This window comes from Anguilla anguilla, chromosome 1 (genome assembly GCF_013347855.1).
Source record: "Anguilla anguilla isolate fAngAng1 chromosome 1, fAngAng1.pri, whole genome shotgun sequence".
Taxonomy (NCBI): Eukaryota; Metazoa; Chordata; class Actinopteri; order Anguilliformes; family Anguillidae; genus Anguilla; species Anguilla anguilla.
In genome coordinates, this window is record NC_049201.1 from 47695318 (window position 1) to 47720888 (window position 25571).

General features: G+C 43.9%; 3 protein-coding genes across 3 annotated transcripts in view; 1 reads left to right on the plus strand and 2 right to left on the minus strand.

The window, feature by feature from the left end:
* The first annotated feature begins 2316 nt into the window (after positions 1-2316).
* rpp38 (ribonuclease P/MRP 38 subunit) lies at positions 2317-4504 on the plus strand. The gene is made up of 2 exons (XM_035388033.1): positions 2317-2356; positions 2837-4504. Exon 2 carries the CDS (start codon positions 2854-2856, stop codon positions 3700-3702), a length of 849 nt encoding a protein of 282 aa, XP_035243924.1. The 5' UTR covers positions 2317-2356; positions 2837-2853; the 3' UTR covers positions 3703-4504.
* Positions 4344-14422, minus strand: nmt2 (N-myristoyltransferase 2). The gene is made up of 12 exons (XM_035388022.1): positions 14265-14422; positions 13085-13202; positions 12569-12713; positions 11759-11877; positions 10648-10739; positions 9126-9242; positions 8844-9014; positions 8590-8698; positions 8075-8245; positions 6879-7046; positions 6606-6743; positions 4344-6217 (listed from the first exon to the last, which is right to left on the minus strand). The coding sequence occupies exons 1-12, from the start codon at positions 14375-14377 to the stop codon at positions 6197-6199; spliced, it is 1482 nt and encodes a 493-aa protein (XP_035243913.1). The 5' UTR covers positions 14378-14422; the 3' UTR covers positions 4344-6196.
* Positions 14423-16101: 1679 nt separating this feature from the next.
* The window catches only part of fam171a1 (family with sequence similarity 171 member A1), a 53883-nt gene continuing 44413 nt past the window's right edge, over positions 16102-25571 (minus strand). The window contains exons 6-8 of the mRNA XM_035383987.1: positions 23443-23559; positions 22089-22203; positions 16102-19071 (exon numbers count right to left, since the gene is read on the minus strand). Of these exons, the coding sequence (XP_035239878.1) occupies positions 17442-19071; positions 22089-22203; positions 23443-23559 (1862 nt within the window). The 3' untranslated portion in view covers positions 16102-17441. The remainder of the gene's footprint in view (positions 19072-22088; positions 22204-23442; positions 23560-25571) is intronic.

A 25571-nucleotide genomic window follows, 5' to 3' on the forward strand; every position in this document is an offset into this window, starting at 1 on the left:
TAAATATTATTAAATATTAAATATTATTCACAATATTCACATGTAGCATTTGGTAACAATTTTTCATTTTGGTAGTAATCTGGTAAACAATGAGCCAGTACTGAACTGAGAGTGTATGGCAATGCATGGCCGGACTACACTAAAACGCCATCAACAATTACTGGGAACATGATTTCACAATTGTGACTGTACAGTGTTAAAGATATGTGTTTAAATATGAGTATATAATGTGCAATTATATCCAACTGTATTAGTTACAAGAAGAAAAACAACAAATTCGCAATTAAGAAATCATTGTATTTACCAAGATTGTATTTTGAAATACTCTAACCGGAAGTCTCCTATTGTTGCCAGCTTCACGGAGCTAGCAAGAGTGTGGTAACCGCTGGTGTAGTCAGCCCGGTGGATAAGGGATAAAGATGGGAGGGGAGGTTGTCATTTAAAACATCAGTGAGGTTGCAATATGCAGATGTTAACTTTAAGTTGTTAGGTTCTAACAATATTTATGTTTTAGTGCATATATTTATGCACTAAAATACCAATGTTTTCCAGGACAATTAGTTAATGTAAATCTTTTTCTCATTTTACATTACTTTTCCATGACTAGAAAACTGCATTAAAAAAGTCCAGGTTTAACAGGATGCATGGGAACCCTGCCAAATAAATCAATATTGAAATTAACAGAAGGGCCAGGTTATATAAATCAGTTCAATACTTATTTATTTGTACTAATATTTGTAACATTGTGATAGATATTGTTGCCTAGCCCATCAAGTGTTGTGTATTACTCACCTGGGTCTGTGATTTTTAAAAATCGTATCCATAATAATGTGAAATGTGGTTTAAATTTCTGAATGATTAAATCTAGCCTAAAACAGGCTAATTATAATCACTTTGTAAAAATAAGAACTAACTGCAGCAGCATTATTGTTTTATTATAATAGGCCTAGCAAGTTAAGCATTGTTAAAATGTTTTCAAAAACAATACACAAGATTAAGAAAAACATGTTATCAATACTATCTTATGTGTCGGAAATGTTTGGAAGCCAAAAAAAAATCTCCCCTCATATTAGCTGGTTCATTGGTGCATTCACAGTGCTAAATCGCTTTATCTATTGCTTGAAACAATAAAGTTGTCCCTTCTAAAAAATATGGCTGAGGGGGTCAGAATCGTCAAGTGCATTTGATATGGATAATGGCACTTCCCAGGGAAGTGTAGTTAGTCCAGTATTATTCACAATAACTAGATGACATATTCAAGAATGTAGGGTAGGGAATGGGAGTGGCTTTGTATGCAGATGATGGAGCAATATGGAAAAGAGGGGGGAATGTGAAATATGTAATGAAGAAGATGCAAGAAGCTGTTAATACAGTGGAAGATTGGTCATCGACATGGGAGATTAAAATGTTTATGGCTAAGTCCTGTTTTATTATTTACTCGGGGAGAAGGATTAAGGATGTAAAATTGCAAATATATGGACAGGACATAGGAATAGTAACAGAATTTAACATCTAGGTATGTGGTTAAAGAAGAGGCTTGCATGGAAGCAACATGAAGTTGAGGAGGGATAAACTTGCACTAGCCTACTGGACAAGGTTGAGAGGGAACTCAGAAAGACATCATGCGGTCATAGCAACTAGGGGGCAATGGGAGAAGAGAGTAGGTAAACAAAGGGCATTTGGTTGAAAAATTGAACATCAAGTGGCTAAACATGGAATTGGAGAGATAGAGAGAGGGTTTGTAAATGCCTTAAGAAATGTCCCTGTTTTACCTTTTCTAAAACCTAGAGTATATTTAGATATTTAGATTGATAACCAGGAGAGAATGGGGTGAGTGGGACAATGTAAATAGGTGTGTGAAAGGTATATTGATGATAAATATTATCAATTGGTTAGGATATTCACAGATGTATCTAAGGACCCGGTCAGTGGCAGGGTGGGAGTGGTTATATCCCAAAATTTTATGTCAGACATTATACTAGGCTATCCGATCTTGTACTAAAGTATACAGCTGAGATAATGGCTATGATTATAGGATTATATGTGGGGTATATGTGGGATATTAGGGGGAGGAAAGGGGGAAGAGGTGGGTCAAGGCTCTTTTTACTTTTCTTAGAGGAGGAACAGGTTTTGACAAGAGAGTTTAATGTAGGTAGACTGTGACCGGCATTACACTCCACTACAGTAGATGGCGGTGTATGCATCTTAAACATTTATCACTCCGAAAACCGAATCCAAAGAAGAAGAATAAAAATATGGCTGCGCCCAGAAGGATGTCAGGTGGTGTTTGTGAATTCTCTTATGAAATACATCATTATTTCGCCTTGCTGCTATCGATTCTGCAGTCAAAAATCTGGTAAGAAATACATGAATGTACCTAGGCATAAGTTGTTGTTCAAACTATGAAGAGATTAGATGCATCATGTGTAGTTTTCAGGTCGCAAATTATATAGCAAGCTAGCTAATTTAGCTTGCGACCTACCAAACAATCAGCGACATTACCTCATGCCAAGGAGATTAACGGAAAGTTATCTTACAAAATCACTTCTGAACGCTAAGAAAGATATTGGTGTTTAAGTTACTTTTATTTTTTTTTATTACATATGATAAATTCACATACATTAGCTGAAATGTTGTAGCTAAGGGTCGTGGCCATTTAACAGTTCTTACTAATTAAGCCTACATATGAGGTACTCGAGTACAATTTCATAGAAGAAATGCGTTTATTTTAATGTTGATAATGAATTCGCTAATTACACAACTTGACGTGGACAGCGCATACATGCTATCCAGTAATGTCGCATACAGCGTATCGGATAAACATATTTTTCTTTAGATCGCTCTCTGTGAAGTATGGCCTCCTCAGGCAAAGGAGGAAAGAAAGAGAAAAAACGGCCAATACCGGTGAAAACATCCCTGAACTCTCCTTATAGTCTCCAATGGAGCCCCCTGGAGAGGGAAGACATGCATTTCATCCTCAATCTCCTGAAGGAAAAAATGGCAGAGGTTGGCCTTCAGAAAAGAGAGGGGGTGAAGAAGAATCGAAAGTGGGGCAAAAAGAGAGAGCAGCCAGCACAAGAGAGTCTAGTGGATGAACATCATGAAAAGGAGGACATTCAAGGAGGCCTACCCCAAGAGGGGATACATGATGGGTGGACTGACTTGGCTGCCAGGAAACAGCTAGCGATCGGGATCAACGAAGTCACCAGAGCGCTGGAGAGAAACGAACTCTGCCTTGTACTGGTGTGCAAGTCGGTCAAACCCTGGCATATGACCAATCACCTGATCACTCTTAGCAAGACCCGGGCAGTGCCGGCATGTCAGGTACCTCGACTCAGCGAGAACATGGCACCTGTGCTTGGCCTCAAGTGCGTTTTGGCGCTGGGCTTCAAGCGGAACACGGAGTTATTCTCCCAGACTGTCAGCGCCATTATTCCAAAAGTGCCCCCGTTCCAGGTGCCCTGGATGCCAGTCAAGACAAAAACACAGGAGAGTACAAAGGATCAACCAGTCAGTGGCGGGCAAAAAGATGAATTGGAGAACGGAAATGAAAACAGGGGTCAGAAACGGAAAATTGAAGACACCTCTCCTGAGATGGCTGGGTTTAAAACCCATTCACCAGTCCTCCAGTCCCTCAAAGTTAAGAAGATCATTCCCAACCCTTCAAAGATCCGCAAGCCAAAGAACAAGAAGAAAAAGTAGAGAAATTAAAACAGGTTTTTTTAATGTTTTCTTTTCCCAATGACCTGCTTAATAGTAATCTTTCATGTCTTTATGGTCTACTGTATTTTTACATAACAAAGGCCTGAACACTTTTCATGTTTATATATATTATTTTTTTTTGGTCAGGCTACAATTTAATGTATAATTTGTCAATGGCCATATTGGTGGACACGCTAATTGAAGTTCCTCTGACATTCAGATCAGCCAACACTTTCATACAAATGGTATAACTTTGGTGTAACTTGAATTAGCAGTGAAGGATGGTTTAATTGAATTTCACATTCTCTTAAAAGTAGATGCCCAACCCTGTTCTTGGAGATCTACTGTCCTGTAGGTTTTCACTCCTACCCTAACAAAGCACATCTCATTCAACAACGAGAGATCTAATACAAATTAGTAGAATCAGCTGTGTCCAATTATGGTTGAAATTAAAACCTACCGGACCGTAGATTTCCAGGATCAGGGTTGGGCAGCCCTGCTCTAAAAGGATATTCCAACACCAGTACTTCATACCCGAAATGGCTTCACAGTAAAATTTGCATAACATTACACAGTAGCTCAAGATAAACTATGTGGCAGTGGCATGATTGTAAACAGAAAAAAAATCTAGAAGACAACTATATGTTTGGATGAGTTTATTCAAATATCCATGCTGGTATACCTTAACATGTATTTAAAATGATCAGATATTTGGATGATAGTCATGTTAAATGGTGCTGGTTCTTGTTCTTCAGTTCTTTCACAACCTGCCATGGAGTTCAATAAAAATATATTGTTTTCAGTAAGAGAAAGCTGTGCATCTTTTCAAAATCACACATTTGATATTTAAAAACAACTTTTCTTTAAATAAGGCAAGTACTTTGGGTACTTTCACTATCAGATGAGATCAATCCTTGGGGGCATTCATTCCAACTTCAAATGCATACAAGCTGAAAAGCACACTGGTAAATCTCATCCATCATACACCAGGGCTCCATTGTAAAATATTGGACCTTCATCAGTCAGATTTCTGATCAGATTCAGCATTGCCAGACATCGTCGTTAGATGCCCACACTGCTCTCCCCAATCCATGACATTGACATGGCATTTTACAGTACGCTGGGACTTTGATTTAACCTGGGACACAGCACGATTTTCACAAAGCCACATTCGAAACGTTTAAAGCATTTAATTATGTGTGAAGCATTAAGCATCAAAGAAAAGTACATCTCTGGTTCAATTCAGTACAGTACTAAGCTGTTCATTACCTTAATGTAAATGCATTATATCCAGCTTTCACCAGAGTGACTCGAATATTAAACAACTACAAGTCAGGTCCTGACATTCTTTCCAGAAGAATGTTATTGGAGGTAAAAAAAAAACCAAAAAAAAAAAAAACAGGAAAAAGCAGAAATTGTCTGGATACTTCCCTGCCTTAAATGATTGCTCCAAGAGCAGAAATGCCCCTGGATCTGAGTTAAGCATATTAATCACAAGGTGCAGAACAGCCCATACAGTAGTGACCTAATTCTGATTCATGGTGATCCTCACAAAAAAAGTTAAACCCCTTTTCAGTAACATGTTTTCAACCAAGACATTCTAAATATCAGAAAGGCTATTACCGTAGAGTGCTTGAGGAATGTTTAATGGTGGCTTGGCAAATGGGGGGGGGGGGAATTAAAAAAAAAAAAAACACCACGGGCATTGGTAAAATTTGGAGACGTTTGTCTTCACGTCTACATTTTGCCAAACCACCTGGTCAATGTAAAGACTCGGCTCATTTAAGAACACATTGTGCTTCAAAAAAATCTACATACTTCCTTAAATGTACACGCTTCAAATATCTCATACTGAGTTCCTGTTGGAACGCCAAAGTTTGTGACATCAAAGTTAGCGCTAAATAAAATACTTTGGACTTTTTGTTCCCCTCAGGTAAACCACATAAGACATCAATAAATATCTGGCATTAATGTACAGAACTTTTTCCTTCTCAGATGTACATATACCAATGCACCTTTGTAGTACAAAAAGAACTTAGACATTTTGGATTTTTTTCTCTTAAAAACAACCTTCATTCTTCTGACACATAGGAATCCTATGTGTGCATGTGCTGTATGCGTAATGTGTATGTATGTGTGTATACGTATTTAAAACAATGGAAAAAAAAAAAAAAAACTCCATTTCTTTCTTGGATGGACAAAAAAGATTTATGAAAGTCAGTCTTGAGCAGACTATGGTTTCACATTCAGGGTAATGGTTGAGAGAGGCATCACTTCTGTGTGATCGGAAATAATGTTCTCATTAAATAAACAAGACCTAGGAGAACAGTTTGAAGTGATGGTTTCCATTCACGTTTTTGATTGTTGGTTTCTCTTTTTCTTTACCCAGCTCCCGGGCTGCCTCTTCAACGCAGTTCCGGCGGGTTCGAGATGTGAAGTCGCAGCCTGTCTCCCATCTTAATATGTGCAGAGTGGCGACTGTAAACAACTGCACTTACTGGAGCACAAGCCCAACCTGAAACAACAGCAGACAGACGTTTACAATGCAATACAACATCATAAATACGCTCTTACATTTTCTTTGTCGATAAAAGATATGTAGACTGCTACACTACGATGCTACAGCAAGTGACAAAACCATATAAGGGTGGACCAACTCCATATTAATACCCATAATTTTGGATGAGATGTTGGATGTCAGGTGTCCAAAAACTTTTGGCCATGTAGTGTATGTCTGTCATGGATGGATGGACAAAGAGACGGACGGACGTCTACATAACCTAGGTGGAGGTAAAGACCCTGCCCTCTAGAAGCCTGGGCTTCTAGAATGAAATGCTATTCTGTCTGTACCTGTCGACACCCTTTTGACAAAGACAACCGCATATCCTGCTGAGCCCCCTCACCTTTTCAGGGTCCATTGGTGGACACTTCCAGTTGTACAGGTAATACTGCAGGTTCCCATCTCCTATACCAAATTTCAGCTTTTCCAGGAATGTCTTGTTCTCCATTAGATCCAGTGCATTGAACACATCAAAGCCTTTCTGTTAAAAGTAGAAACAAAAAAAAAAAAACGGCATAAATCCGTATTAGAACTGTATTAGAAATCCGGAAAGCTCAGCATGATGGGTGGTGTCCCCCCACAAGAGGGCGCTGACCCAGGGCAAGAGATTTCATACCAGCTTGGCTAGGATTAGGGCGTCGTTCATCAGGTCCATCAAAGGGGTTTCCGTGTGAACGTTGTAAAATGAGTACGCCGCTTTCAGGCTCTTGTGGATGGGATGGTGCATAACGGTGGAGGGGAGGGTGTAGAAACTGGTGAAGTCCGTCAGCACTCCACCTGGGCCCTGTACCACACACCAAAAATGTGACATCAGACCCGATCAGGTGCTCATCGAAGGAATGAGAGCACAGAATCGGTGCCAGCAAGTACATTTGAGGCTATGTGGCTCTGCGGTGAAAATATAACGTTCCTGACTGCCGGCCTTCACTCTTAAGTAGTGCCACTGTTTGCCAGATTGTTTTTGAGATTTCAGCAAAGTAACAAATGCACTCTCATTACGCACACAAAGTTTACGGTCCGGATTCAATTAGCATTTGTCTTTAATGTTGACCATGAAATAAAACGAGTGAAATGCAACTTAACTGGTGATCAAGGAACCCAACAATCTATGTTTGTGTAATTGAAAGAGTGAGTTTAAGGCCAAGTATTGATTAAATTCTCTGCCGTGAAACGTTAAAAAGACATTGCTTTGTGTTAGTGCTGCATGTGGGCAGAATTTTGACGTGTGCATATATGCAACACTTAATCAGTATTATATTCCCTCAGTTCAAACTGACATGCAACTATTTGAGGACTAATACACATTTCTCACGAATTATTGTCCAGGCAAGTTGTAGTTCTGTTCTAGACTGAAGGCGTTTAGTTTCACACCCCAGGTCTGAGAACATTTTAGCATTTTAACTCTGGACTGCACTCTTCCTGATAAGCAGTGCTTAAGGGTTCCCAGACCATCTCCTCCATGCTCCCTAAAGAGGACCCCTTTGTCAAAAAATTATTAACCGCTGGCCAGTGTATCCAGCACCCATTACTTGCTGCAAAGGACTGGCTATTTAAATCATCAATGCATGAAAGCATGTCTGAAACAGGCCACCATGTAGCATGGCCCCAATATCACACACACACTTAATATAAGATAATATGTCACAAATTACTAATTATTTGAGGTAGTCTAAAATACCTATTTTATGAAATACAAACTAAATATTTTTAAAACGGGGGCAGCCCAGAGCAGTCTGGAGGCCCCTGCCCTAAAGCGGTGCATTTCCAGTAGAAAACGAATCAGAAACAATCATGGCAGGAGTATGCATTTACCTCCACAACATAAGTGTCTATGATGTTCTCTTGCGGTAAGAACCAGTGCGACACCTCCTCCTCACCCATGACGGGCCGCAGGTGGAACTGCTTCAGGTACTTGTCTAGCAGCTCTGTGACCTGTTTGATGTCCCGCTTCTCCATGACGCGCAAGCCTGCCGTTTTGGTGGTCTGCGGGAGGGGCACGATTTCACTTTGTCATATTTGTGCCCCCGCAAACATGCTGTGGCAGCTGTGACATAACTGTGACATAACAATAGAAGCAAGCCCTTCAGCCCAATAGTGAAGACTATATCTGCACAACAGGGCTCTTTTCTGCCCTCTGCTGGAGTGACATTTATCAGGTTCTCCATGCTAAAAATACACATCTCACAAGTGCAGTTTGTCCGTTCAAATGATACAATTTCCATCACATCTGAAATGTAAAATTTTGAACTCATCAACACAGTCATACCCATCAGGCAATAAAGGGAACATAAACAACAAAGATCATCAAAATTTTTAAAAGTACCTACATCTGGCAATCTGTAGAGCTTCATTGTTCTTTGTAAAGTCATATTTCTGCTCAAATGGGAAAATTTTACTTCAACCAGTTTCCTTGGATTCAGAGATCGATGCCAGTACCTGAACACACACACACACAGCACAGTAGAAACGTCAACCTTTTATAAACCAACCCTTAATAAAGATACATACTTTCCAGCCATCCCTCTTGGAGGGAGGGAAAGAGAGTGCTAACTAGTGGTGGACCAGAGACATGCCACAATACCTGCAAGTGGACACGGGTTTGGGCAGGACAACACCAGCCGTGTACACAGCCTGGAATATCCCCTCCAGGTTGACCCGCCGGGTGATCTCCCTTATCAGCACCGGGGCCACGCGTTTGGACCGCAGCTTCTTGTGAACGCACAGGAAGTTGATTTCCACCATCTTTTTCAACCTGGAAGGAGGCCGGGAGGAAACGGCCAGACAGTTGCTAGGTTACTGTTAAAGAAAAACTCAGATTTAAAGGTAAGCGCTGGGACAGAGGAGCCGGCTGGCTGTGACTCACGTGTCATAGATGTGGATGTGGGCGGGAATGGCACTGATGAAACCCACCAGCTTCTTATTGGAGGAAACCCTCACTCCACAGTGCCAGTGCGGGAGCCAGCCTGGGGGCCGCAGTGCCCTGAAAGAGAGCGTATGCACAAACACACACACACACACGCACGCACGCACACACACGCACACACACACGCATGTACACACACATGTGCGCGCGCACACACACACAGAGAATTATCTACAGAGACAGGGCAGAAAAGCCAAACTCTGTCACATAGTCACATCATCTTCAAACTGCTAGTGATGTCACGGATTCTGCATTGAAATACTATTTTAATCCCTTTTCTGGGAAAAGGTATTCATTTAAATAAAAGCTTGAGCGTTGCTTGCTTTGGAATGCAAATTATTTCCACAATGGATAATACATATGCAAGCAGATGTTAAAAGGATCGTGTTACAGGCATTCCAAAAGCTGTATTTCAGCCTCTCTAGAGTCTCTCTCAGTTTAGTCATCCCATGGTAGTCTTATAGTTTCTGAGATGATATCCGTTGTGTCAGAAATCCTAAGCACGTGCAGGTTAGCCCAGCAGTGCTGACTAGCGGAGCGGTTTCCGATACAGGAAAAGCAGGCACTAAAGCATGCTGGGTGCAAGTCGCTGCGAGTGCCAGTCTGACAGTCTCAGTCAGATATTTATGGAGTACGAAAGAGACATGGCAGCCACGGAGCCGGCAGCTCAGCATTTTACGCCGCCAAAATGTTCTCTCGACGAGTCAGATCGATGGCATAAGCTTTTAATCCGAGTGGACCCGAGCCGCGATTAAATTTTAATTAGTTCAGCGCCCATCTTCCCAAATAACGCCCCAGCAGGAGGCAGACAGAGGCTTCCGTCGATCTCTGGGGACTCTCGAACCCTAGCAGGTTTCAAAACATCGCCGCTGCCGAGTTTGTGCTGCAGGTAAGTTCATCACCAAGCGACCGCAGATTCATCTTGTGGCACTCCGGTTCAAATATTGACACAGACGACAGCGGGGCTGATTTTATAATGTTATAATCCTGGGCCTGCGTCTTAGGACTGTTGAACCCTAGCAGTTTAGCAACACTGTCCTCGCTGAGTTGCTGCTGCCCAGCAAGTTCATCAAAAAGTGCCCCCAATTTGACCCCGCTCTGTTGACATAAAGACTCCTGAGTCCTGACAAATGTGGAGATCTTGTCAGGGCAGCGAGCCAGCGGGAGAGCAATCGAGTCTTCTAGATGAAGCCCACAGGCAGTCCACAGTCCAAAATGCATCCCAGCACTCTTTCACTGACACCCAGAGTTTAGGGGGAGTGGCTCACTCAGCCGAATCACGGTAATTAGCTTAATCAAGCGCTTGAATGCTGTGGTGGGAAATAAACCTCAAGCTGTGTAGACTCTTTCTAGACGAATGGACTGAAACCTTAAAGACTCGAAGCCGCTGCCGTTGATGCCGAGGGTTCTTTGAAGACCTACTGCGTGCAGAGAGCGGAGCGGGGTGAGGTTCGCCTCTCACCATTTGAGGAAGTTGGGCGAGTAGTCGAACCGGAACATGTTGTCGTCGTCCTCCACGTAGTTCTCATTAAGCAGCGTGTACAACTCCTTTAGCTGTTAACAGGGGAGATGAACAGAGAGAATGGAAAAAAAGAGAAAAGGTAAGGGAGTAAGGTAGAGGGCCGGGGAGTGGGAAAGGAGAGGAAGAAAAAGAGAGAGTGAGAGAAAGAGTGAGGGAAAGATGCATGGACAGAACACTCTTACTGAATTAGAAGCCAAGCCTCCGCGGTCAGACAGCTGTTCTCTGCATTTGTCTTTTTAACACACAACAAAAATTTGTCGCATTCATTTCAAATCACAATAACCAGAAACACACCAAAAACAACAGCAAATAGCCAATAATAAGCCGGAAACTAGTCTCAGGCTCTGGTAGCAGAGCCAGTCAAATGGTTTTAGTCATACAAGAATAATTAATTGTTTGAATCACTTTGACCTAGAATTTATATCTCAGAGGCAGAATGTGTTTGACATGCTTCACCAAGCCACGATTTTTGCTCTGTTTGAAAAGATGTTTTCTTTCTTTTTGATGTCAGACATAATTGTCTCTGTTTCAGCCCCAGAAAGCCTTTTCTCTCTCTGTCAAACAAAAATTTCCAATGACATTTACAAAATAATAACTGCCAACAAATAGAACTGAAAGAAAGACGGAACAGAAAGGCGCTTCAATTAAACGTGCCTTTGATTAAGCCTCATCCTGCTGACAGGATAAATGCTCTCAGAAAGGTTCCCAGTAGAACTCATGTCTAAGGCAATGCGGCATCACAGCCTTTTTGGGGTTGTAACCAAACAGTCCCACTGCCCCTAATTGGGTGTGTCAACTGTTCAATAGCAGCGCTTCAGACCTGGGTCAAATACTTATTGGTTTTGGATTCAAATACTTTTCTACGCTTTACTGATCTTGTCTGGTGTATTGGAACAAATGAAGTACTCTCAAAAAGTGCAAACCCCGCCTTCTGGTCATAATGGCAGGCTCAAATACATCAGGCAAGTTCAACAGAGCACAGAAAAGTATTTGAATCCAAAACAAATACGTATTTGACCCAGGTCTGCAGTGCTCATACTGGGGCACTAACCACTTCAGCATTGCTGAGGTCCAGCGTGTCCCACATGAAGCCCTGGGGCAGGGAGTAGGGGTCCTGGCGAATGTTCTCCTTGTCCGGCTCAATGGGGCCATGGGTGGTGACGACCTCGTCTGGAAGGCAAAAGCACGTCCAGATCAGCGTTTTCCCTTCCCACAATCCATCATCAATCAGGACAGAAGCACAAAATGGGCCGTTAGGTAGCAGGTCAACCTCAGATTAATTTGTCGGAGGAGAAAAGCATCCCACATCAGCTCATCGTTAGGAGCTAGGTCAAGCTACGCAAAGTCTCCTGCACAACACCACCAACCCCCCACCCACACACACCCCACATCTCACCAAAGGGCATGACCCAGCCCTCCTAAAAGATTTCTACCAGCTTTCATTCCAACCAGGCACTTCACCATCTGACTGAAGAAGGAAATGTATTCAATGTACCAATTTAGTTTCCAGCTGTAGAGGGTGCTCCTTTTCTGTTTAAAGAGACCTGGAAGATCAGATTGTCCAAATCTGGTCAACCACAATCTGATGAACTACCTTCGCTCCTTGGAAGCCAGCCACCCGCAGTTTAGGCTGGTTTTATTGGTTCATTTACTGTAACAACATAAATCATTTATTTGACCTCCTATCAAAATATTACCCCAAGTCCTCATTAGATGGGAAACAGTAATTAGCCAGCCTGCGCATACTAAGCACATGATCATTAGGACACTGACCAACAGATGTAGAGTATTACACTTCCATTGCTTAAACGATTCATAGCTGTGCAATGGTACATCCCCAGTTTCTCACAGTGGAACTTACTGAGTTTTGGAACGGGTTGGGTGTCCCAGAACTGGTACTTGTGTTTGGTGGCCTCATCGATGTTCTTGGCGGGACCCTGGCATGTGGACAGCAGCTCCATGGCCCTCTGGATATCCTGCAGTTTCTGCATGGGTATGGCTGGGTTCTGACCAGTGGGGGGGAAGTACATGTTTGAGGTAAAGACTTGTCTCCTCCCTCACACCAAAAGTGCTGCTTATGTGATCCTTTTACACACATTTTATGAAAAAATGTATAAACAAATTGTTTCTCAATTATGGCAAAAATCTATCCTGTAGAGTAAAAGAACATTAATTTCTGAACAGATAATGTGCCTTTCTAAAAGAATGACATTTTCTCTACCTCTATTTGTCCTTCCCTAACTCTAAATGAAATGCAAAACAGGAAAATTGACGGCATGAATTTAAAAAGCATGGTAATGAACAAAGTATTGCGGATGGTAGCCTGAGCTAATGGCATAATAATGACTCAGGTAATGTTAGCGGCCGCTCATAGCACCTTGATCTCCTGGGAGTCAGAGGCCGAGTCAGACTTGGTGCCTCCTGAACTGGGCTTCTCCTTCTTCCTCTTCTGTTTCTTCTTTTTTTTCTTGGCCCCCAGGTCTCCTCCCGGGCTCCTGGAATTGGGTATTGTTTGCACTTAAAAGCCTTTTGTCAACTCGCACCACAATTCAATGCAAAAATAGTACAGGAATTTCAATAAATAAAACTAGCTAAAGGTGCACACCAAATGTAAGCACATAGCAAGAACACTACTCTTCCCCTGAAAGCATAACCACAGGTAGGCCACCGTTCCATAATGGGACAGATATTATAACTTAATTTGCCACCGTTTGATGCTCTGCGGCTGATGCACCCAACTCATAATTTCAGTATGCTATTCCAGTTGTGTCTAATCATCTGACATGAATGACGTGATGAAGCTACAATGGACTTCAGACCAGCATTATAACAGATTTCAATGACACATTATCCACAAAATTACACGTTATCACTGGCGAACAATAGACTTATATAACGTTAACCTAGTGCCACGGCGGTCCGCGAGCACACAAATAAAGTAGCGATGATGTTTAGAACATAGGTACCCATTTCATGTAAGGACAGCGACGTTTCTGCCTGACAACAGAATGCAGGTATTTATAACACTGTACTGTCATTTCAGCGTCAGCGTAGAGTGAGGTCAAGATGCTTCCTACTACAGCCGCGGCATCCTATCTATATACGTTTTCATTAACCGAGGCTCGTTGAAATACTTCAACGTTGTGTTTTTGCAAGATCTGTGCGTCGTTAGCAACCAGGCCAACGTTGGCTTACGAAATATCCAGCTAACCTATCCTATCCAGCTAGCGCACGGACAATTTCACATGCGTGCAATTAGTTTGATATCAGCTAGCCAAGTACTAGCCACCATGACAAAACTGACCCAACTTATGAGTCATGTTGCGACTCCCGACATCGGAGCGTTCGTGATCAAGCATCTGCTATACTGGCGTGCCTTCACGAGAACGCATTTGCGAGAAATATTATTCAGCATCAATGGTGGGCCTTCGGCTAGACAGCTAGCCAGCTAACACAAGCGAACTGCATGCAGTGCGTTTCTCTTCTACACCTCGGCTGTCACTCATAGGGTGTGCGCGGCGCCGCATTGTTGTGATGTCTGCTTTTCCGCTGCCTACCCTTGCATGTGCTCATTTTCCTCTTCATTGTCTCCATCTATCCCACAAGTATCCTGATCGTCCAATTCCAGACTCTGCTGGCTGGCTGCAGATTCGCTGTCCTCCGCCATCATGGAAAGAAATGTTGAAAAAATTTGTAATACTGGAGGCAGGGAGGAATTAAAAAGAACACAAAGAGAATAAGGACAGAAACAGCGCCCTCTACCTGCCGTCCTCCTCGAAACCATATTGCGGACAGCGCACGATAGCCGGCACGATAAAGGCGTGCGTTACAGAGTACAGTGATCAGTGATCTCATCTGGCATAAGCGGTATGTAAATGACGTGACACAATGGTGGCGAAATTTCTGGGTAATGAGTACCTTAGATGATATATTTAGAAATTCCAATCAGATTATTGTCGGCATCACCAACAGGTGTTTCATGGCTGCGCAGCTGAAAGTTCCCGGTATCATGAAACAGTGTAAAACAGTAACATAAGCTGATATTAGCCTTGCTCAGATTGAGATACAACCGCTGTTACAGCCCACATTGGATAATTGGGAAATTAAAATCTACACTGTCCAACATAAGAGTATACCGGCCGCTGTCGTCAATCACATAAGACCTACCCATAGGACACATGATTCACACAGTGCCATGGATGTCTTGCCTGTGCTCGCTCTTTTACTCTAACGAACTGTATGTAACATACTGCATGCAATATACTCAGTTCACACGGACGGGAACATTTAATAAAAAACAAATACTATTTCAACGACAGTACTATAAGCGACCCAAAACGGATCATATTGGATCATTAAGGGTTTCAAAGAATCAGCAATCCTGCCTTTTACACAAAGTGTTCATCCTCTAGATGTGATATGCTAAAATAGCCCCATCTCTAGTTTTATGTCTAGAGTGCTTCAGGAATGATACCTAGAGAGACAAGGCTTTTTTGCAGGTAGGGTTTTTCCCACCATTATGAAAACATTTACCTTACAAAATGCAGAATATGGAGAGAGGCGATGGTGATATCTTTGTTTCTTCAAAGATTGTGTTGTAGGGATTATTTGTGGTAAATGGATGCTGGAGAGAAGACTTTTTAAAATGTAAAGGTAATTACACCATCATAGCAGTAATCACAAAAACAGACTCCTTTCTAGAAAGACACATACAATCTAAGACTTGTAAACATAAACATTTCAGTGCAGTACTTTGTGTAATAATGTTTGTGTTGGTCACAGTGGTGCTGTTTAAGGTCAATTAATGGGATGAAGGCCTTTCTGAGCAAGTGTCAGATTAGTATATTAAGATGCATGTGCATCATACAACCTAATGTATTTATAGAGAGTAGTTGCAAGCTCATCTAATCCTCTAGTAAATATAAGTATTTCATAAATTATTTTCAGCCTGCAAAGCCTTATTGAGTGTCTTATTGAGTTCTGACATGTTTATATGCAACTAGTCAAGCATAATTCAATCTGTAAATCAGTTGTTTCCCTTAGAACACTTAAAATATCAGTCTATTCTCAATGACTAATATAACTTATCCTGTGTTATAACATTGTTTAAAGTGATAGCAAGAGATGGCTTTGCAGTTTATAAACAGCAAAGTTTTGCTGCTGCTGGGAAGGCTCTCTCAATAGAGCAACAATGAATACATTTTTAGCTTTCATCATCTCAGTAATTTTTTTAAATCTGCAGCCAACTTGGTAGGCAATGTGTTTTTTCATTATATAAAATCTCACCTTTACAGTGTCCTTTATATTTATGTTAACAGAAATACTATGTTGATTGTGAAAATCAGTATTGTGAGTCTTGACTGTGAACACAACATCCTACAGAATATAGAAGACTAATGTGGGATTGATTTTATTGTAAAAAAACAGCAGACATTCTTGCAATTCCACACCTACATTCCCTCATTTTGTGTTGCATATTCTGCCACTTTGGACTTAAAAATGATTGAAGAACTGAAGAGCACCCAGTACAGAATGCAATTCATCCACCTCAGTTTTATTCAGATTAATAAGCCTCAGTTATCATACAAGCTACCAGTTTTAAACATTCAGAGCATAATATACTCATCCCAGCAGTTACCATGTTAAAAGAAAGAAAAGAAACGGTGCCCTTCACAAACACAGCTTTCACACTTAGGAACTGTACATTGTTATGCACACCTTGAGTCATTTTATGAGGTTTTATGTCAAACAAACTGTTTGAACACACACACACACACACACAAACATGGTCTTTTACCTGCCACTCCACTTACTTTCATGTTCTAGTCTAGCTATTGCCACACAGAATCCACATCTAAAACCGAAGAGGAGGAGTGGAGACCACAGAAAACGCTGGGGGAAAGGGAAACAGGTCGGCAGCCATTTTACTGCATGCAGTCCGGTCAGAAAAAAAGGTGAAGGTGAGGTTCTCCATGGAGGAAAAAAAAAAGAACAACAAAGCAGTGGTTCTGGGTCTGTACATTTCGACGTTCACAAGGCACTTGGAAAACATGGAAGTAGATTCTTGAGGACTGATGACACACAGAACTCGGTTTGGTTTCAGGTAGGGGCGCATAGGGTCACGGCTGCCATCTCACTGTAAGGCAAGGCAGAGAGAAAAAACGAAACGAAACAAAGGAACGCAAAAAAGAAAATTTGAAAAAATGCATGTAAAATATTTCCAACTAAAAATCAGAATGTACTGCTTAAAATGACAAAAAAAAAGGCATCTTAAGCAACAGCGTACTGTAAAAGCAATGCATAGCTGTTTTTAAAGCAACATACCTTTTTAGTTTCAATATCAAAAAACCCTTAACATCAAGCCTTACGTTGACCTTTTTCCTTCCATTTTAATGTCATTAATGTCCAAATGCTGCCGCTTGTGCAAGTACATGTCAAAAGGAGAGTATGTCACATTATCTGACCCAGCTGCAGCTCAGACAGATATAAAGCTATGTGTCCTGTCCTCTTTACGCCTACAGCTCATTTTTGCTTATCTGTACAGTTCGGTAAAAAAAAGGCATAGCAGTTGTGCATAAAATGTTTATTTCGTTTGCTCAGAGAACGCTTGTTGTCTTCTCACTAACACTCTCTGAATGCCATATTTGGCAGCGCTTCCAAAATTCTGTCCATGTCAAATGGTCAGGGTTCGGGGTTCGGGGTTCGGGGTTCGGGGTTCGGGGTTGGGTAGCTGCTCATTTGAGGTTGAAGGCCAGCAGTGGTCTCTCCTCCCGTTTCTGCCAGGGGCTCTTTTTGTTTTCGTCTTCCCCGCTGTCATCGTGACCGGGCACGTCGTCCGGGGGGCTGCTGGGAAGGCGCACCTGCGGCAGGGCGCGCTCAGTCCTGAACACCGCGTCCTCCGCTTCTGCTTCCTCCTCCTCCCCCTCCCCCTCCCCCTCCACCTCCACCTCCACATCGCGGACAGGCGACGGCGACGGAGCCTCCTCTGCCTCCTCGGGGCCCGGGGCCTCCTGGAGCAGGGGCCCCAGGGCATTGTCCTCGGGGCTGCAGTCGGGCGTCCCGTTCTGGCTGCCGTCGGGCCCGGCGTCGTCCACGTAGACCAGCTGGGTGTAGGCCACGGCGGGCGGGGCCTTGCGCTCGCGCTCGCGCTCACGCTCTCGCTCACGTTCGCGTTCGCGGGGGCGGCGGCCTGGCTTGGGCTCGTTCATGTCCACCCCGGAGTCCAGGCTGGCGTCGTTGCTGCCGCTGTGGCCCGCCCTCTGCAGGTCGATGTAGGAGTGGCGGATGTGGGCGTTGGAGCGCCCGTCCAGGGACACGAACCACGCCCGCGGGTGGGGCAGCGGCCTGCCGCCGCGCAGCTCCATCAGCGTCTTCTCGGCCAGGAGCTGGTCCTCGCCGTTCATCTGCACCAGGCCCGCCTCGCTGAGCGACGTGGGGATGGACAGCGACTCGGGCACCGAGGCCGTCTGCAGCGTCCACTCCCCGTCCTGGGGGTCCTGGAGGGCGTGGCCCGAGGGGTGGCGGGGGCCCAGGCCCGGGCGGAGGGGCTCCTGGCCCTGCGGGCCCTGGGGCCGGTGGGAGGCCGAGAGCTCGGCCTGGATGGTGTCCAGGTCGCTCTGCTGGTCGGTCTGCAGGAGGAGGGCCTGGCCGGCGTACGGGTGCTCCCCGGGCAGCTTCATGTAGTGCGCCGGGATGACCAGCGTGGGGCGCACCTTCCTGTACGCGCCCTCCGTCATCTGGTCCACCGAGCTGCAGCACAGGAGCTGCCCGGGCCTGGGGAAGGAGGTGGGCCGCTCCAGGTGGTCCACCGACCGCGACAGCGAGTAGTCGGCCGGCCTCCGGTCCGCCGGCGGGCCCCGGTCGGGTGTGGCGGGCGCGGGCAGGGGCAGGGCGGCCTCGCGGACGCTGCTCTCGCTGGCGGCGCACAGCTGGAGGGCCGACGCCTGGGCCGGCGGCTGCTGGGAGGAGGTGGAGCTGTAGCTGCGGCGGTAGCCGTCGGGGGTGGGCGGCTCGTAGGCCCCCGGGGGCTCCTGGAGGGGGAAGGTCTCCACGGACTTGTGGTAGTCCTTGAGCAGGGAGGCCCGCGACGTCAGGTTGTTGAGCGAGGCCCCGCCCTTGTCCCTGGCCCCCTCGTGGAGGTGGTGGTGGTGGTGGTGGTGGCGGGAGGGCGGGTCCCCCTCGTAGGAGGGCTTTAGCATGGGCGTGTGCAGGTCCGGCTCGCCAGTCGCCGACGCCAGCTCCAGGTGCACCTCGCTGATCAGGTTGAGGTGCGACATGGACGTGGCCTGGTCCCGCTTGGAGCCGTCCAGAGCCGAGGACAGCTGCAGCTTCCGGTGGTGCTGGCGCGGCTTCAGGCACTTCCTCCTGAGACACCAGGACACAGGAAGTGTTACCATCAGGTTCACAATCACCATCACTATCACACCCCCTAACACAGGCTAGGTTATCCAGTCCTTACAACTGTAACCACACCTCTAATATAGGCTGCTTATCATTGGATCATCTAATCTACCACAAGACCTGATTAAACAGCACAGACTGCCATGTTTCTCCCGTTTGAAAACGTTCGGCCAAAACCAATCTAGCCAATCAGGTGCCAGTGGTGTTCCGTTGTATTAAAAAGCAAACGGACAAATTTGTGGGTGGCAACAATTTTCCCAGTCAATGTTTTGATTGACATCTGCATGATGTAGCTGCACCTCCAAAGAGGTACTCTGACAGCATAATTAGGGTGGGGCCAGAATGAAATGCATAAAACGTTTTTCAAACATTAGAGGGCAGCACCCATATGTTTTCTACCAGTTTTTTCTACCAAATGATATTATTTCAGAAATGTTGAAACAACAGCATGAATTACAGTGATTCATAAAGTAGGCATACAAACATGTTTAGAGGTGAATCAGTAGGCTCCTAATTGGTGAAAGTGTGGACACCAGTAATGAAAAGGATATAAATAGGTGTTCAACAACCTAATTAGGAGGCTAATGATTCACCACAGTCTTTAATTTGATCAATTAAAAAAATTGTTTCCTCTTTTCCGCAACTGTTTGCGATATAGACAATAAGTACAATGTGAACATGGGGTTTTTATTCCTCATAATGGAATATGACATAATGTGGCTTAAGAGGGTAAATAATCCCTCTAAACACAAAAAGCATCTAATTAAGAAAAATTAACAGCTTGCTAAAATTCTGGGATTACAACTGTGGAGGGAACAAAAACCAGCATACACAGGGGGCCCCAGGACGCGCACACACACACACACACACATAATATTTCCTAACTTCTCATTGTCCTTGGGAAGTTCAGTGACTGGACCCAGAGGCCCCCATGGAAGGCCTGAGAACTTAGTGCAGTACATCCTTTCAGTCATAATAAAGATATTCTCCACCCTTAAGAACCATGTGATCAACAGGGCTGTTTGAAGTGTGTGGAGAAAAAGACAAAACAAATGTAAAAGGGTGATACTGATCTTCTCAATGTGTCAAGCCCATAATGATAATAATAAAAAATGCAAACCCATTAAGAGAATGTAACTGGTCGTACAGTGAAGCTAACAATCTCAGACAAAAGACAGAACACCTTGGGAATGCTGGAACAACTATTTAACCAGAAATAAAACACATCTGACCAATCAGTGCTGTTTAAAAAAAAGATAATTCAGCAGTCATGAAAAGGGACTGAAAGAACTGATTGGCAGGCCAGAGGAGGGGTTCTCTGGTGTGGCTGCTACCAAGCAACAGCATCGTCATGGTTCCCAGTTCCTGTCATGTGACCGGGACACCTGCAGGTTGTGGGAGTAGGGCATGGCTGCAAGCGACACTCTCAGGTCCTTCAGTCTGACGCATGCGCAGATGCAAACACCACTCTTAAGTCCCTCTTCTCAACTGCGCATGTTCTGATTACTTAATGTAGGTAAAGCCATGTGAGGCAGAGGAGCTATCGAATATGCTCAGTGATGTTTTTCTGCAGTTTTATCTGTTTTTGTCATTTTGTGAGGGATGTTGCACAAACTTTGACTTTCAGCTGTAGATCTTTTTAGAGTCATAACTATGCACGTTTTTACAACTATTTAGCCAACCATTTAATTTTCGATATTCATATATGACATTACATTTATTTTACAGTACAAGAAATGCAGAATATGAACATTATTGCTTTTTTCATTACTGTACAGCTATCCAAAAAACAAATTACCTTTAACTGAATATGAACGGTGTTCCAATGTTATTGGAACTTAGATAATTACATGGCATATGCAACTTCTTATTAGAATTTTTCAGGTGAGTGACTTTTATTTTGAGTTTTTAATTTTTGCCTTTGATTTCTACTTTTCTTCATTGTAGTTAGTTTTTATTACTGTTCTTTTGTTTAATTGTTGTTGTTCCTTAACTCTGTTTTCATTATGTTTGTTATTATAATAGAATACATACTTTTTGTAAATGTGAGCTTTACTACTGGTTTCCCATACTATGGACATTTCAGTTAGTGATGGCCTGGTCTCCTATCATAAAGAAGTAAAGAAAGGAACGCTGCCAGGATGCTACAATGCAGGAATGCAGTATTGAAGGTGCTCTTATAAAACAGTCCATCCATTAGTTGATAATTGAAAAAAATCAAGGCACTCTTCTGTAATATAAATTTTTAAAATGGCTTTATTGATACATCGTGTCCACAGAGAAGATTATTTTAAAAGCATGTTATACCTACGCATTTTGGTTTACTGGCCATCGTCAGGGTGACGGCAGCTCAGAGGAAGGTTAGTAAGCTGAATCACGTAGGTATAACATGCTTTTAAAATAATCTTCTCTTATCTATCAATAAAGGCCTTTTAAATCTTTATACTACAGAAGAGTGTCTTGATTTTTTTTTGTTATCAGCTAAGGTGTGGCATGGTTTTGTTGTGGGTTGGAATAATAATAATTATGCATTTTATAGTGCTTTTCACTTGAAAAGTGAAAAGACTCAAAGCACTTTACACATGACAGTGAAATACAAGTCAGTACATAAATAGTGGCACAAGTGGAAAAAAAATACAAAAAAATATAAATAAGTGCATAGCTGGGATTCTAAAAAGATCGACAGCTGTAAATTTTGTGTGAATTTTGTGTAAAAGTTTGTGTGATGTCCCTCACTCAATCCTAAAAACAGACAAATCAGCATAAAACACTGATGAATGGTAAATAGTTCATTTAGAGCATGGTTCATTGTTGATAGTTCATCTACCGCTCATCACTTTACCTACATTAAGTACTTTGAACATGCGCAGTCGAGACGAGGGCCTTCGAAGTGGAGTTAGCATCCGCGCGCGCATCAGGCTGTATATTTTTGGGGGTTGTGGGGGGTAGTGTAGGGAAGCAAGGTGGGCCTGGTCACGCACCTGCAGTAATAGAGCAGCAGACAGAGCAGGAAGAGGAGGATGAGGGCCATGCCTCCCAGGATGGCCAATAGGAAGGCGGTGTGGTAGGTGCTGATGTCCTTCGCCACCACTGCGCCTGAAAGGACAGGGTTCGCACGGTCAGACGCCGCACGCACCGGAGCGGCACACGGGTCACCGCTGGCAGAGTGACTCACTGGCCTGTGAGTCACCTGTTCTCAGAACTGTCACCTCACAAATCATTCTGATTCATTTCACTGGTAGACCAATGGCCTTTGGTTATTTTGGTGAAGGTCCGTGCTGCCCCGCCCACTCCAACCAAAACAGCACTGCAGCTGAAGCCAATGCTCTTCTTTGGGGGGAGAACAGTAGTTCCTGAGAATGGTCTACTTAAATCAACCCTACCCCTAGCAGGACAGGAATGATGGTGTCCCAATGCTGTGGACAGCCAGGCATAACCTGCAGTAACTGGCTTTTATTTTGGTGGAATTCAGGAAAAACATTGCCCAGTAAGCCACAGCCCAAATGTCCCTTCCAGGAATTGAACCCACAATCATTTTTCACGCTCACTACAATCATGCAAGTCACTAAATCTGAATGCAAGTCATACATGTCCTACCGCTGCTGTCGCAACACATGAGAAAGAGTTTCAGATAGTTTCAGTCTATGACATTACGGTACTACAAAGTGGAACAGCTAAAACTAATAAAATATTTAAATAAATATAGATATGTGAAGTAAAGTGCAACTATGGCAGAAAGCCAGCTTTGCTTCAGAAGAAATGGAAAGTTATTAAAGAGGTAGGGAATAGTCAGGATTCATCTTGATGCTTTTGACAAACAACTGCATTCTTATCATAAATGAAAAAAATAAAAAATAAACTACATACGTGTTTATTTCCCCATAGGGTTTTTTTGACCATGTGAGACAAGTTTGCTTTTTCAGTATCCACTCTCGGCAAAAGGGGGTGGTTTTTAATATGTAACAGATTCAACAGACTCACCAGATACTCAGCTACATATTTCTAAAATGGAAAGTTCTGTCTAATCAATCTTTGGCAATTCCAAGTCTGACGCATCCTGGTAATATTCACTGAGAGGCGTGACCACTGCATAACATCTGTCTCAAGTTCAATTGGTGTTGGCGATCAGATTTCAATGCGTTCCTAATGCATCGAGGGTGCATTTACACCTTCATTTATATATGTATAATCCCTATCCTGGTATAATCCACATGAAACGACCAGGTGTGAACGGGGTCTATGTCTCTCCCTATTGGCCAGCCTTGCATTATGTGGCTGGTCAATGGGGAGAGACATAGGCCGTGTCAGATGTCATCAGCCCCCGGTACCCCTTACCTGTGTTGAGAGGGGACATGGCTACGACCCAGTAGCCCAGCTGGAGGGCAGAGTAGCTGAGAGTGAGCTGGCCCCCCTCCTTCTGCACGTACCCCAAACTACTCTTCAGCCAGACCCCTGGAAAACAAGGCAAACCCCCCCAAGTTTGAGTAACATGGGTCAGTCCACACATCCCACAAACAGATCTGGTTATTGTCTAGATGTGCTGGTTCCATTCCATGCCTGCTATAGGCCCATCCAGGTAAGATGTTGCTCAGTGACCAGTGACCCTGTGTATGTCCTGCTAAGAAGCGGTCTCTGAATGTGTGCAGACTGTCAGCACCATTGAAAATAAAGATCCATTTACAAAGCCCAGCTTTCAGGTGCACTCAGATGAACAGGCTGTATCATGGGAGCAGATGTGAACGACGCACAGCTGGGCTCAAAGCACCAGAGCTCGGACATTCCATTCTGCGCTGTGCCGGGGAGGCAACCATCTGATTTCAATTTGCTCAAAATAGATGCCTTTACAGTGAACTGACCCAGGAACAGCAGATGACCAAACGATGACCGAGTGCTGAAAAACAACGCATCGCTGCAAATTAACACTAATTTTATTTGGGTCATGTGGTAAAAATAAGTTTTTCTACAGATTGTTATTACTCACAAACTGACAAGTAATGAAAAAAAATGAATACCTCAGTGGATTTTTGTTCTGGTTTATGATACGGTTGACTTCTTACACGTACTCATGTCAGGTTTTGTTATTACCTCTTTTGACCCCTCTCCCAAACCCCATCCCCACACAGTGGTTAAAGCATCTTTTATTTTTCTTCATCAAGATGTATACAGTGAGGCCATTTTGTATTCCACCACTAGGTGGCAGCACATATACAGCGTAATTTTCACTGAGGCCAAACCCTGGCCTTCCACACAATCTCAGCACTGCAGAGATAATCATCTCTAAACCAACGGTGGCAAAGGCTTTGCTTTCAGATTTACACGAAGGTGCTTATCTTCAGACATAAAGATACAACACACATTTTAAAAAGTTAATACATCACATTATAACCACTCAGCAGATTCTCTACAGTGACATACATTAGTGGAGAACATTGGGAGTGGTGACTCCCAGAAATACAAATATGCAATATCACCAAGAAGGCAGAGAGGCCCATTTACTATTATGGAAAAATTCCATGACTAATGATATTCATATTTGAGATATTTCCTCACATACACCGCATGTTTCACATTTAAATTCAAGCATTTTTCAGACACTTTTACCCAGAGCACCATATGCAGCTTTTACATGGTATCCATTTGTACAGCTAGACATAAACTGAAGTGAGTCAGGTACTCTGCTGAAGGGCACAGCAGTGTGACACCTGGGAATCGAACACAGAACGTTTCCTAACCCTAATACAGCACTACTGCCCCATTCAATACCGTGCCTCCATTCTCTTCGCTCATCGCTGTGGAGATGTTGACTGTAGTGCGAGCCAAAGGAGAGATGTAGCAGAGTGTGTGTTTAAATCTGTTCTCTTTCACCCCCTCAGTACGTAGGGAGAGCTGCCATCCTGACAGATTGGTGACTCAGCAGGTTCATTCTCTCTCTTCCCCTGTCTCTCTCCCTCTCAGGATCTCTACAGTTCTCTCTCTCTCTCTCTCTCTCTCTCTCTCTCACTCTCCCTCTCCCTCCCTCCCCCCCCCTCTCTCTCTCTCCCTCTCTGGGTCTCTATAGCTCACACCCTCTCCTCTCTCTCTCTCTCTCTCCTCTCTCCCTCTCTGGGTCTATATAGCACTCTCACTCTCTCTCTCTGAGTCTCTATAGCTCACCCCCTCCCTCTCTCTCTCTCTCTCTCTCTCTGAGTCGATAGCTCTCACACTCCCTCTCTCTCGCTGGGTCTCTATAACCCTCTCCCCCCCTTTCTCTCTCTCTCTGGGTCTCTATAGTCCTCTCCCTCCCTCTCTCTCTCTCTGGGTCTCTATAGCTTTCTCCTCCTCGCTCGCCCTCCCTCCCTGTGCAGTCGAGTGTAACAGGATCCGCGCCGGCCGTGCCATCGATAGTGCAGCTCCCCACACCGGCTGGGCTCCACAGGCCGGGCCTAAGAGGCATTCAGGCCCGGGCCACAGACACAGGCTGTGGA

Bases quoted from the DNA above. Each gene is read 5' to 3' on its own strand.
- rpp38 (XM_035388033.1), top strand. From the start codon at position 2,854: ATGGCCTCCTCAGGCAAAGGAGGAAAGAAAGAGAAAAAACGGCCAATA.
- nmt2 (XM_035388022.1), bottom strand. From the start codon at position 14,377: ATGATGGCGGAGGACAGCGAATCTGCAGCCAGCCAGCAGAGTCTGGAA. The intron at 13,203-14,264 runs GTAGGCAGCGGA...ACCCAATTCCAG, and splicing joins GAAAATGAGCACATGCAAGG to GAGCCCGGGAGGAGACCTGG. The intron at 7,047-8,074 runs GTAAATGCATAC...TGTGTGGTACAG, and splicing joins TAGACACTTATGTTGTGGAG to GGCCCAGGTGGAGTGCTGAC.